Source organism: Mirounga angustirostris, unplaced genomic scaffold (assembly GCF_029215605.1).
Source record: "Mirounga angustirostris isolate CCGP_5_RB_7025 unplaced genomic scaffold, mMirAng1.0.hap1 SCAF_3, whole genome shotgun sequence".
In the NCBI taxonomy this organism is placed as follows: Eukaryota; Metazoa; Chordata; class Mammalia; order Carnivora; family Phocidae; genus Mirounga; species Mirounga angustirostris.
Genome location: NW_026991711.1, coordinates 118,923,761 through 118,938,397, shown reverse-complemented (window position 1 = coordinate 118,938,397; position 14,637 = coordinate 118,923,761). Strand labels below are relative to the sequence as shown.

General features: G+C 33.5%; 1 protein-coding gene across 10 annotated transcripts in view; it reads left to right on the top strand.

Annotated features, from left to right (window-relative positions):
• The window catches only part of PRPF40A (pre-mRNA processing factor 40 homolog A), a 56,216-nt gene that overhangs the window by 24,908 nt on the left and 16,671 nt on the right, over positions 1-14,637 (top strand). For 6 of the 10 annotated variants that reach the window (XM_045868841.3, XM_045868845.3, XM_045868842.3 and 3 more), the window contains exons 6-10: positions 8,191-8,301; positions 9,826-9,946; positions 10,179-10,232; positions 11,767-11,791; positions 12,484-12,858. In XM_045868841.3, the coding sequence (XP_045724797.1) occupies positions 8,191-8,301; positions 9,826-9,946; positions 10,179-10,232; positions 11,767-11,791; positions 12,484-12,858 (686 nt within the window). The remainder of the gene's footprint in view (positions 1-8,190; positions 8,302-9,825; positions 9,947-10,178; positions 10,233-11,766; positions 11,792-12,483; positions 12,859-14,637) is intronic. The other 4 variants (XM_054506215.2, XM_045868847.3, XM_045868844.3 and 1 more) reach the window with 1 other exon arrangement.

Genomic DNA, 14,637 nt, shown 5'->3' with positions numbered 1-14,637 from the left:
TTTAAAGATTTTATTTGTTTATTCATGAGAGACAGAGAGAGAGAGAGAGAGGCAGAGGGAGAAGCAGTCTCCCAAGGAGCAGGGAGCCCGATGCGGGACTCGATCCCAGGACCCTGGGATCACGACCTGAGCCGAAGGCAGACGCTTAACCATCTGAGCCACCCAGGCGCCCTCTGCTGTCATCTTTATTTCCTTCTTGGTTACTCTGTTGCCTTTTTTTCTAGCTTCTTGAGTACTTAGCTCATGGTTGTTAGACATTTTTTTGTACTAAATTAACTGTGTTGCTTAAGTTTTGACATAGAGGGTTTTCATTTAACTCTGTTCCCAATAATTTTTCTTTTTCCCTCATTTGATTTCTTTAGTGAAAGGATATTGGGTGGTATGTTTTTCTTGGTTTCTAGATTGATTTGGGATTTTTTTTAATTGACTTTTTTAAGAGCAATTTCAGATTAGTAGCACAATTGAACACAAAACAAAGAGTTCCTTAATATTCCCTCCCCTTACAGCCTCCCCTACTATCAACCTCTCCCACCAGGGTGTTAACATTTGTTACAATCAGTGATCCTACACTGACACATCATTATTACCCACAGTCCAGTTTACATTAGAGTTTATTCTGGTGTTACATAGTCTGTGAGTTTTAACAAATGTTAATGACATGTATCATCATGATAGTGTGTACAGAATAATTTCACTACCCTGAAAATCTGTGCTCCACCTGTTCATCTCTCTCCCCACCTCCACCCCTCGCCCCTAGCAACTACTGATCTTCTTACTGTCTTCATAGTTTTACCTTTTCCTAAATGTCATATAGTTAGAATCATACAGTATATAGCCTCTATAGACTGGTTTCATTCACTTAGTAACATACATTTAAGTTCCCTCCATTTTTTTCATGGCTTAATAGTTTTTTTTCTTTTTGGTACTGAATAATACAGTCGTAACAATGATGATAATAGCGGTGAATAATATTTTATTGTCTGGACTTGCCACAGTTCATTCACCTCCTGAAAGACATTGGAGTTTTGCTTCCAAGTTTTGGCAATGAATAAACTGTTTTAAACATTAGTGAGCAGATCTTTGGGTGAACGTAAGTTTTGAACTCATTTGGGTAAATAACCAAGGAGCATGCTTGTTTGATCATATGGTAAAAATGTATTTAGCTTTGTAAGAAGTTGCCAAACTGCCTTCCAAAGTGGCTATCCTGTTTTGAATTCCCACCAGTAATAAAAAGGGGTTAATTTTAATTTGCAATTCTGTAATAATGTACAGTATTAAGCACCTTGTCATGGGCTTATTTACCACATGTATGTCTTTTTTGGTGAGGTATCTGTTCATATCTTTTGATCATTTCTTAATTGGGTTGTTGATATTCTTTTTTTTTAGAGAGAGAGAGAGAGAAAGGTGGGGAGAGGGAGAAGAGACTCTTAAGCAGGCTTCACACCCAGCACGGAGCCCAGTGCAGGACTTGATCTTAAAACCCTGAGATCATGACCTGAGCCAAAATCACATGTCGGACACTTAACCCACTGAGCCACCCATGTGCTCCTGGATTGTTCATATTCTTCATGTTAAGTTTAAAGAGGTCTTTGTAATATTGTGGATAACAGTTTTTTATCGGATGTGTCTTTTGCAGATTTTTTCTCCCAATTTGTGGCTTGTTTTTTCATTTTTTTTACTGTGTCTTTGGCAGAACAGAAGTTTTTAACGAAGTCCAGTCTGTCAGTTCTTCTTTCATGAATCATGCCTTTGGGTGACTTTTTTTTTTTTTTTTTTTTTTTGAAATAAAGTAAACTTTTTTGCATATTATCAGAAAGCAAGGGGGAAAAAAAGCACAGTCTGAAATGTTTACATTTTATTAAAGCTTCACTTATGTCTATTTTAAGATCACTTTTTGGGGATAATTTTGTGTGCTTTTAATTTAAAGTTATTTTGCTATTCTGTTATATCTTGGCATATTTTTCATGTTTGATCTACCTAAAAAGAGGAATGTCTTAAAGTCTTTAGCTTGAAAAGATGTCATCTTTTTCTCCTTGTATTTTTCTGTTGCTGTGCATTTCAAGGCTAAATTACTAAATGCATGTACATTCAGATTAAGTTTTTGGTCTGCTAACTTTTTATCCATATGTAAGTCCCTCGTTTTCATTACAGTTTATTTTACCTTCTAAAAACTTGATTTTTTTGTCTAAGATTTATTTATTTGACAGAGAGAGCACAAGTAGGCAGAGCAGCAGGCAGAGGGAGAGGGAGAAGCAGGCTCCCGCTGAGCAGGGAGCCCGATGTGGGGCTCGATCCCAGGACCCTGGGATCATGACCTGAGCCGAAGGCAGTCACTTAACCAACTGAGCCACCCAGGCGCCCTAAATAGGCTTTTTTTCACATTTTTATTGCAAGCTAGTTATTGTCAATTCAAAGATTTTTGTATATTTATCTTAGATCCAGGTCTATTATACTCTTTTTTTTTTTTTTTTAATTTCAACTAGGTTTCACTTGAATCTTTAGCAATAAAGATAAAAGAATTTATCTCTTTCCCAGATACACCAGTTATTTCATTTTATTGCTATTACATGTTTGTTGAAATACAGTGATTGTAGACTCACCTTTTGGTCATGATTTTAATGGGAGTGGCCTTAGAATAATTTTTATTAGTTTTCAGTAAGTTGCCCTTTATCATTTAGGTTTTTCTTTTTGTTGTTTCTAAGATTTTTGTTTTTATTTTTTTAACACTTCCAAGCCATCATAATTTTCAGGATGTGATTTGATCATACCAAGTGTATTGGTGTGCTCCTGTGATTTTTTTTTTTTTTCAGTTTGTTATTAGAAATAATTTCTTTCTTATAGATTTCCCAATATTAAACCACTCCAGCACTGCTACAATCAGTTCTACTTGGTCAGAGTATATACATTGCAGGATTCTCCTGGCTAATGTTATATTTAAGTTTTTAAGATTTATATTCATAAGTAACATTACCTGCTTTTCTTTTTTGATACCTCTTCTTTTGAGTTTTATTATTAATAAAGAGCTTTTCATCTTTTCCTATGACCTGAAACAAGGACATTGTAATTCTGTGTTCTTTAAAGCTTATGTGGTGTTCTGCTATGAAATTAATCTGGTTGGGTATCTTTCAGTTGCTTCTACAGTAATTGGAATATTCATGTATGATGTGTTTCTTCTAGGATGAATTATAATAGTCTGAGGAAATGATTTCCTCTAGATTTTGGGAATTGGTTGTAAATTCGTGATTATGTTCTTCCTTAATTCTAATCTTATATTTTGGCTTTTTATTAATTTCCCTTATTTAGAGTAGTTCCTTATTTAGAATTTTTCTACCTATTTAGTGTTTAGATTTAGTCATGTTTTTTTGGTTTCATTCAGTTGAACTTACACGTTACTACAGAAATACTCGTATGTATAAATGTTTACCCGATGTACATATGTTTATATAGTTTGAGTATTGAATTTATTCACAGCCCAATTGCTGACTAGCTTCTTGATATCTGAAAAGTATATTAGTTGTCTTGGTAAATATATATATGCTTTTTTTCCTTTTATCAAGTCTTTTTTTTCTTTTAAAAATTTTCTGTATATATTTTGCTGCTATATCACAGTGTCTCACTTTGTATTTCAAACTGCATCTTAGACGTTTTCTGTTATATTAAAAAACAGATCTCCATAAGATAAATCTACAGTATAAATGGACCCTAATTGAATGGTTTTCCTGTGGGTGGATATTGAATCATCTCTAATTTTTCCTTATTACAAGTAATCCTGTGGAGAACATTCTTGTACGTCTTTGCAACTATATAAATGAGATTTTGTGGAGTGAAATATCAGCATCAAGAGGTTGTTTGCATCTCTTTTTCTTTTGTTTATTTGCATTTTCAGTTTTGATGAGAACCAATAAATTGGCAGCGAACCAATACCAATTCCATTCCAAACACTAGTGTGACAGTGCACATTTCTTCACATCCTTTTAACATTTTATACTAAGTCTTTAACTGTCACTGACCTGAAGAACAAAAAGTTTTCATTTAATGTATGCTTCCTTAATTTACTAATGAAGTTGAATATCTAATTATATTATCTGTATTAAGTTCTGTTAATGGTTGTGTTTATTTTCCCATAAGATTGTCTTGTTGATTGTAGTAGATTTTTGTATATTAAGGATGATAGTTTTTTAATGTCTTACTTTGCAAATTTATGCTTCCACTTTATCATTTGTGAAAATGCTGACTTTTGGTTTATTACCCAGAACTGCCATTTGTGTTTACAGTAACTGTCACAGTAATAACAATAATTTGGGGAAGTCTGTCATCTGTGACATAAGTGCAGAGTAATTCTAAAGCTCCAGTGCAAGGATTATCTTAATTGTTCCTACAAGTCCTCAAAGCAAATAACTTACGGTTAAATGCTATGTCCTGGTTTTGACCCATTCAGAATACACATCTGAATTACACGTTACTACAGAACATTGTAAGGTTCTTTGTTAGGTTTTCTCTGATTATGCAAGGGCAGTCTAAGTATTTGATAGGCGGCATTTGTTTATTGCTCTGAAAGGTCTTGTGTTTTTTAAAAAAATAGTAATTTTTAGGAAAATAAGTTTTCAAATAGACTCTGCTGTTCTCCATATTTAGTAAATACTTGCCTAAGTCATGTTTTATCCTATGACGACATCTTTACAGTTGTTAATTATTGACATACCCATTAACATCTTATGCCATTCTGCATCTTATATTCAACATTCAAGATACATTTGTTTTTAAATTTTTCTTCTAAAATATTACTAGTTTTGGCCAGAAACAAGATACAGTTTTACTTTAAGTTGCAAATTAGATACATTTAAGGAAAAGGAACAAAAATTTATCAGATAAATCATTTTTCTCCAGAATTGACTTCTATAAGTAGATTTGGTATATTAGTTAAAGGCATTAGTACAGAATTTATATTCCTATTTGAAATGATTCTGTTTCTCGTAATGCAAAGTGTTGGAGCATTGCTCTTCAATAGGACCTTAGTGGGTGGGGCAGGACAATGTTGTAATGAACTCACTAGCCAGCTGTGTTACCTTGGGCATGTTCCTGTACTTTCTTGTGTTCCTTTTTCTCTTCTTATAAAGTGGAGATAATAAATAGTATCTACCTGGCGGGATTATTAAAAGAATTAATTTGAGAATTGATGCAAAGCAATTAATTAGCACAATGCTTACCACTCATTGGTAGATCAGGAGTTTATGTGTCCTTATTGACCAGTAGACTGTTATGAATATAGTATCCTTCACACAGCATTTGTGTGGGTAAAACCTGATCTTTAGAAGAAAATTTGAATTATTTCTAGTTTTATTTACTTCCTGAATTACTATGAGCGGGTTATTAACCCTCCTAAACCTTGGTTTTCTTATTTGAAAAATGGGGATAGTGTTCATGCTGCTTTGCAGTGTAGTTAGTTGTAAGGCTTAAATAAAATAATAGCTAGTGAATACTAAATTGCTTTATTGTTTGTTTTACTGGTTTGTACATTTCTCCTCTTTATCCCTATTATTTGGTCAAATGTACCTTGTCCCTTTTTAATTCCATTTTTTCATGAGTTTATTTCTGGTGAACTTCCTCTTTTCTGAATGCCCTTTAGCAGATGTTACTTGGGAAATTTAAATATAATTTTGGAACTTAAGAGATTCCTTTTTAGTGCAGTCCTGAGATGCTACTGAGTTCTTTTTTTTTTTTTTTTTTTAAAGATTTTATTTGAGAGAGAGAGCACAAGAGGGGGGAAAGGGAGAAGCAGACTCCCTGCTGAGCAGGGAGCCTGATGCGGAACTCGATCTCGGGACTCCAGGATCATGACCTGAGCCGAAGGCAGTTGCTTAACTAACTGAGCCACCCAGGCGCCCCCCCCTTTTTTTTTTAATATGAAAGAAATATAAACCTCTGTCTACCTTAGCAGGATTTAATTTGCCAAATGAAGCAATACTCATACAGTTGAAGCTTTCATGTATCTCTAAATCACATCACCTTTTGGTTAGATGTTAAAGTGGCAGCAAGCCAAATATTTTCCAGCAGTTACTATAATGTTTCCTCCAGAGAGATTGTAGTTGTCCTATCCTGCACACAGTGCTAGAACAAGTTAAAGAATTTAATATACTTTTTGAACTATCTTTCTATACCATGCAGATTCCATTTTGTAAATAGTGATGTGAGAGGACTTAATCTGTATAAGAAGAGATAAACATTTTCTTATCAAACAGCTCAAATTTTATCAAGTTTTGTCTTTGAATTCTAATGGCTATTTAAAATTCCTTCACATTAACTCTAATTTTCTTCTCAGAAGTTTTAGAAAATAATCATCTTCCTCATCTACTTGTCTGAAAATCACATTTGTGTTCTTAAGTCCCCTTTTCTTGTTCTCCATCCCCACCTTTTGCAAATGTTCCTTAAATCACTTAGCATATTTGCTTTGACCATTGAACATGTCTGAAATTGAGATTCATCTTGTAATCCATTGTGTCTTACGATCTCCATTCTCCAGACAGCAGTTATGGCTTAGTTGTGCATGATTGAACAACAAAAAGTGCCAGCATCAGAAGAATGAATGTTAGTGGCTTGAAAGAAAGTTCTAGAAGTAATGGCATAGCACTCTTACCAGCTTAGGAATAAAATGATTATGGTGAGAGTAGAAAAAGCAATGAAATGATATGTGTTGAGCCACATTCCCAAAGCAGAAATCAAAAGTAGGTATGTGCTATTTCACAATAAAGTTAATAAGGAAGAAAAAAAGGTCACCTTTAAGTATGGACAGAAGATAGTTAAGAACAAGTACTGGTCGTTTTTAGTTTTTTGTGTTTGTTTTAATGCTGCATTACCAATATTTTTGATAGCAAAGGGGATGATATTGTGTGGAATATAATGGATGTCGGCAGCTCTCATACACAAAATGGTCTCAATATGAAGTTTAAAGAACAGCTGAACTCTATTCTATTTGCCTTTCTTTTTATTCAAAAAACTGAATTGTGATAAAAATCAGTGTCTAAGAATATATCTTTCAGAAATGTAAGTTAAAAAGCATGTGATAGTTCGAAGATGATTTTACTTTTTCTTTTTTAGAGATATTTACAGTGTTTTGTCTTAGATTTGAAGAAATGTGATATAGATCTTCTCTAATCACTCTTTCAAGCCTACTTTGTTATTATCTAAATAATCTGGTACCTGGAACTGGACTTAATACCTTTGATCTCATTCAGTAATTAATTCATTCATGATTCCTTGTAAAATTACTTTTTTTAAACAACTTCTTTATTAAGGATATGATTGACTTATAAAACTGTACATGCTTAATGTGTACAACCAGATGATTTGGGGAATAAATGCATACCTGAGAAACTATCACCACCAAGACCACAGACACCTATCACCTCTCCAAGTTTCTTCCTACCCTCTTAATTATTTTATGTATATATGTATGGGAACCTTGTAAACTCTTAACCAGCATTTATTTGAGGCATCATATTTATTGATGCCTGAAGTTTTACTAGCAACTTTTAGTAGGTTCCTAGTAGTTCTTCTGGGTCCAAGAGTGGATTTATATTCTATATCAAACTAGTGTCACATAAAACTTTCTCACCCATCTTGTGTTGAGGCATTTGGATTCACATTTTATCCCTGTTAAATTTCACCTTGATTGTTAAATTTTGAGTATCATCCAAAACCCATCCTTTGTAGTTTTGACAGCTGCATCTTTATGGCATGTCAGTCTAGAACTTTGTCTAACTTGATGTAAATATTCTCTGAATTCACGTTGTTGAGATCATGATCAAGCCACCTATACAACAATAGCATCTGCTTCATATATTTTAGCTATAAGGCATAGCTAAGATAACCTATGTTGCACATAGATTGTCTTTTGTATGTTAGTTAGAAAATTACCATTCTTAAGAGAAACATTCCTATCCTTAAACTTCTGAGATACTTTGTAGAAGAGAGAGATCCATGCCACTTTTGAAATACTTTTAAGTCTATTTTTCAGTTACCTCCCTACTACTTGCATTGATAAATTATTCTAAATGACTTAAACTGTGAAAAGTATGCCTATTTTTATACTTTTAATTTCTTCATATATTGTTAATGAAACTAACGAAAACTGATATTCAGTGTCATAGCACTGTTAAATAATTGAAATCTTTTTGTAATTTTTTTCTTTAGAAATCAATGTGGACCGAGCATAAATCACCTGATGGAAGGACTTACTACTACAATACTGAAACAAAACAGTCTACTTGGGAGAAACCAGATGATCTGAAAACACCTGCTGAGGTAAAAGTTTGAGGCTTTAAAATTAGGGATTGTTAAATAGATTGAGTCATGTTTTTCTTAGGATTTTATTGGTGATTGTTAGAAGGCAAACCAATTTTGTTTACTGATTTCTGCCCCTGCTCAGTAAACTTTATCAGGTGGCATCAAATTAAGAAGGATTAAAGAATAAATTGGAAGAGCAAAAGGACTCTCTGTGCTCTGTTCTTTAAATTCACATTTTTAAAATTTATTTATTTAAAGATTTTATTTGTCAGAGAAAGAGTGCACGTGCACAAGGGGGGGAGCAGCAGGGAGAGGGAGAAGCAGGCTCCCCGCTGAGCAAGGAGCCTGGTGCGGGACTTGATCCCAAGATGCTGGGATCATGACCTGAGCCAAAGGCAGACACTTAACCGACTGAGCCACCCAGGCATCCCTAAAATCACATTTTAAACTGTTTTCCCTTTATAGCAAACCTAGGTGATTGCAAATGTCTTCCAGTGAATTCTTAAACATTTCCAGTGAGTTTGGGGTAATGGAGATGGAATTAAATTAAAAATATAAGTATCCTTCTGTTAGAGTGGGAAATTGTCTTTGTGAAAAAAGCCCCTGAAAGTATGTGTATTTCTTTTTGTGTTGCAAATTTTATCATTCACAATATACAGTGTGGTAATTAGATTGAAGGACTAAACTGAGTAAACTTTATTGCAAATGGTTTAATTAGGAACTCTGGAGTCCTAAGTAAGAGTTGATCTGGCATTTCAAGCCACACTTGGAGATTTTTCCAAGTTGGCAGCATATCTTTATTTTCTCCCTCTTAATTAAGGAATTTGAGGATATAAAAATATTTTCCAGGCCACCACACTAATATGCACAGCAGTACTTGGGATGGGAGGTTGGCATAGACTAATTTTTTTTTATCCCAGTACTGATATAGGCAGTTATTTCTTCCTTAAATATCATCACTAAGACACCGTCTAAATAGGAGTTTTCCGTAGCATTCTCATGCCACGCTAACCAGTTTTATATATTAGGTTTTAAGTATATCATACTTACTGTTTCCTTACATAAGATAGTTCACGTAAGTTTAATAAATTATTAGCCATAAAACTGATATTAAGCATGGGTAAACCAGATTTTGCTTTTTCCCAGTTTTTATGTTTTTCCTACTTTTGTTAGTATTTGAGAAGTCTGTGAAATGCATATGATAAATTTCACCTATGATGGCGGTGTAAATGGCACCAGCAAATAAGATTTGAAATTTACTTAGACCTGGTTTTGAATCTTGCCTCTGCCCCTTAATTAGGTGTATTATCTTAAGTTACTTTCTGTAAGTAACAGTATAAATTTGAAATAATAGTATGGATGTTACAGTATTACTGCAAAGATTAAATAATATTTTAAATAATATCACCTACTAAGTATTCTATAATTGGTGGCTTCTCTTAAAAGCATTTGATTTGTACATATTGATAATATTTAGTGAAACAGTAGTGTGAATGATTAGTGATGCTAAATACATTACTGAGGATTTCTATTTCCCTTTAGCAACTTTTATCTAAATGTCCCTGGAAGGAATACAAATCTGACTCTGGAAAGCCTTACTATTATAATTCTCAAACAAAAGAATCCCGCTGGGCCAAACCTAAAGAACTTGAGGATCTTGAAGGTAACACAGAAAAAAATAATTTTTAATGTTAATTTTTTACATATCTATATCATTCACATTGAAACAATCCTTCATAAATAGGATTGTTCAAACACAGGTCTTATTTTTAAAAATGATTAGAACATTTTAAATGGTGTAACAGTTTTATGGGCTCTTATTTTCTTGTTGCTCTAGATATCAGTTCTATAGATTTTAAATAGATTTTTATTTGATTTGATTCCACTGAAACTAGGATACCAGAATACCATTGTTGCTGGAAGTCTTATTACAAAATCAAACCTGCATGGTGAGCTGCTTTGATAATTCATTTTCTGTCATTATTTAACATTTTTAAAGTATGTTACTAATGTTCACTAACCATGATTGGATAAATCTGCAGTGAGAAACCTCTAATTAAAAATTCATTAAAGGGTTATATTATAAATGAGCTTGTAACTTTTAAAATTATACTTTGATTTAAAAAAATTTACCATTGGAAAATTGAATAAGGACATCATGTACAATAATTCTAAATACAACTGTGTGTGTTGGTACATACATGCAATATGTGACTTAACCCATATAGCAGATAGCAGAGAGCCTTGAGTTCAGTTTAAATTTTTTTATTATCAGACTATACATTTAATGCTGATATTATTTTAGCATTGCAAAATAGCCTTTATGTTATGGGAGAATTAAACAAAATGCCATGCTTTACTTACAGAGGGAGTATTTTTCATTATCCTCAACTGTTCAGAATACCCCTGAGAATCTGGAAATACTACCTAATATGAAACCCAGTTCTTCAAATAGCAGAGATTGGAGTGAGAATTGAAAATTTAGTTCTTTTACTCTCACTTCTAATAGAATCTGGTATCATAAATTATTGGTTTAGAAGCAGTAGATTTTAGAAATGGAGCTAATAAAGTAGTCTGCAGTGTGGAATGACATCTGACAGTACAGAGAATAAAACTTTCCCAGAAGAACTGTGGTCTTAAGTCTACTTACCTTTTTCTTGTGTCACATAATTAGCTTAGATCATCATTGTATCTGAAAAATATGTTAGTAATGATGACTCCTTTAGTATGTTTTGTCAGACATCCTAAACATATTTTCAGAAATGGTTTCCATTAAAGGGGGATAAGTTTTTAAAATACTTTCATAAAGTTCAGCTTTGTTACCACTTACGTGGACCACCTCATTCCCTATCAAAGATGCTGAATATTTTTGTTACCCATAAAGAAAAATTTAATTGGAATAAAAGCTGAAATATTGAATGCAAATCTTTAAAGGTCTTTAAATTTCTATACTAGCATTGGCTAATAATAATATTGTAGATAGGTAGATTCCCATTTTATTCGTGTAAGAAATATCAAGCTCATTTCTGATATAACCCTAGTATAAAACAGTTGGTGTGTATATCTATCTACCTGTCAATGCTAGTATATTGTGCTGGAATTTCATGATATGAATTTGGTCTCATTTTGAATTTGGTATCTTAGGGAAAAAACCAATTAGTTTTACCCTTGGGGAAAATAGTGTTTTAATCCAGAATTATACAGATATTTTCAGAGAGTTTTTGCAATAGCCAGCAGCCTTTGGGAAAGTAGCAGTGTGCAGAGAAACTTTCCTAAAAACTGCTGTTGTTTAAATTTGTCTTCATTCTTTAATTGCTACTCTGCAACTTTGGAGCAAGAATTTGCTCTGAAAAAGTTTGTTTTTTGGATGGTAAATTAAATCTTACTGTATGAAACTTCTCTTTATCTCCCTTTAATGTTTGTTTTCAGTGATTGTATTTAAAATCCATGTCATATGTAACTTTGCTTTTTTCTCTTTAATAGCAATGATCAAAGCTGAAGAAAGCAGGTAAGCAATTTTGGGCATCAGTACAATTTATAAATTTGGTATCTCCTGTATATAGCATTCTTGTTTTAACTATTTGCTTTATAGTATAAATAGTATTTAACATGTTGGGCCTGATGGTTTGATGTCTTTGGAGATTGGGGGCAGGAGAAGGATATTTACTCAAGATATACAAATGACACTTTACTAGACAGTGATTGTTGGAGTTTGGATTGCATCCTTTGAATTAAGAAGGCTGTGTTGTAGAAAAGTTCAAAATTTGGTTTGATTTAATTTGGGAATGGATGAAGTATATATGTCTTCCTGTATTCAGGTTTCCCTTTTAATATATGAAATGGATAAAATTTAAAGTTCTTATAGAAATTTATGATATAGGCCAAATTTTATGATGTATAATACAGTCTGATAGTAGGGCATTTTGTGAACAAAAACAATTATTGGACTTTTGGAAGTGCAGAGTGTTGCATGAGTCCCTATCCTGTATTAACCTGAATGTTTGCTCAGTTAAATCAAAGTAATCCAGGGTCATTCTGTGTTTTTCATCTTTTCAAATGGCTTAATAGTTTGCCACATTGCCTTTCTCCCTTTTGTAGTTTCTCTTACTCACTTGATTTTATGATAAAAACTAGTATTGTTTGGCTTTCTGATTATTACTTAAGGAGATGACCCGGTTTTTGTTGTTTTTTAATACATAGTAAGCAAGAGGAGTGCACCACAACATCAACAGCCCCGGTTCCTACAACAGAAATTCCGACCACCATGAGCACCATGGCTGCTGCAGAAGCCGCTGCCGCCGTCGTTGCTGCCGCCGCCGCCGCTGCTGCCGCCGCTGCCGCAGCCAATGCCAGTGCCTCCACCTCTGCTTCAAACACTGTCGGTGGAACTGGGCCAGTGGTTCCTGAGCCAGAAGTTACTTCGATTGTTGCTACTGTTGTAGATAACGAGAATACAGTGACAATTTCAACTGAAGAACAAGCACAACTTACTAGTACTCCTGCTGTTCAGGAACAGAGTATGGAAGTATCCAGTAACACTGGAGAAGAAACAGCTAAGCAGGAAACTGTAGCTGAGTAAGTTCAGTGACTTGTGTTTTGCAAATCAGTACCAGACCTCATTAATGCAAGAAATTGCCAGTTTACATGGTGGCCATTGAGTGTTCAAAATTTTTGTGTGAATCAAAACATGAGCCTTTAGATAATGAATCATTATCAAAGCTGAATTTTGTGAGGTCATGCTCTTAAACTGTTGAAAAACTAATCCTCAAGTTTTAGGAAGCAGAATTCAGAGATCGAGGGTGAGGCACAAATTTAGAGGGGGGTACCAAGCACCTTAGTAATCAAGATACGTCAGTTGTGGTGCTGTAATTTTAAATCAAAACTAGTGCAAAAAAGCCATGATTATTAAAATAACAAAATTTTAAATACAGGATTAGTATTACTTTATTTTGCGGACAGTCTCAAATATGACTTAGCACAGCCCTGAAAGGAAGTGCTATAGTTTGATGTTGAACAAATAGAAGCAAAAATTAAGTAGACAAAAATATTTAGTAGGATGTAGAAGGAAAACTGTTACTGTAATTAAATTGCTACAACTTTTTAATATGGCAAAACAGCTGCATCTGTCAGTTTATAGTTCACATGTACTTGTGTTCCCTATCATCTGGTCATATTTCATATGGCTGTGCTTTATATAGATAAAAAAGTAACCTTGAGCCATGCTTCCTGGCTTTAATGATGTCCACATATATTTTTAAAAAAATGTTAACCATGGTGTCAAATTCCAAACATGATCACCCATCTTAATATTTAAGCATGTTGATTTCATCTCCCAACTCCTTCTTGTAAATATACTTTTTTAGATTTTTATGTACATTTCCCAAAGTTGAAAATAGCTTTATAATTTTTTCTGTTTAGAAGTTGAAAAAGGAATCTAATGGTATATTTGAAGGCATAAAAGAGTAACATTTTACTTATATCCTTCGGTCCTTTTTTATTTTTATTTTTTTTTAAGTTTTCTTTTATTAAAGATTTATTTATTTGAGAGAGAGAGCGCACACACTCGTGCAGGAGAGGAGGGTAAAGGGAGAGCGAAAGCAAACTCCCCTCTGAGCCCAGAGCCCAGCTTGGAGCTCCATCTCAAGATCCTGAGATCATGACCTGAACCGAAAGCAAGAGTCGGATGCTCAATCAACTGAGCCACTGACGCACTCCTGTTTTATTATTTTAATAATCTCTACACCCAACATGGGGCTCTAACTCACAACCCAAGATCAAGAGTTGCATGCTCTTTGAACTGAACCTGCCAGACGCTCTCCTTCTGCCCTTTCTCTGCGCATTTAAAAATACATGCATTTTATATATGTATATTAAACCTGTATCTGATGTCTTTTACATTTTAAAGATACCCCATCATGTTGAATGATGGCATATTATTTTATTATTTACATATAAATAAATTTCAGTGTTTTGATAGACATTTAAGCTTTGGGGGATGGTATTTTTTTTACATCTTTTTTATCCTTTATTTTTTTCTACAGTAATTTGTTTCTCGTAATTTTAGCAATGAACAGTTATTTCCTGCTTATTTTCTTTCTAGTATTTCTTTAAGTGCCTGAGTCATTATAATCTTTTTATTTTAATTACTGTAGTATAGACCATTTATAGCTGTTAATTTTTGACTGGGCCCTTTATACTATTTCTGATGATTTTAAATAAATTTCCCGAAGTAAGGTTACTTGACTCAGAGGGTGTGAATATATTTTTTGTGGTTGTTAGTATTTGCTCCAGTATCTTCCCCTAAGTTTTCTACTTAGTTTTGGTTTTCTGCATTTTTTTCCCCTTTATATAGGA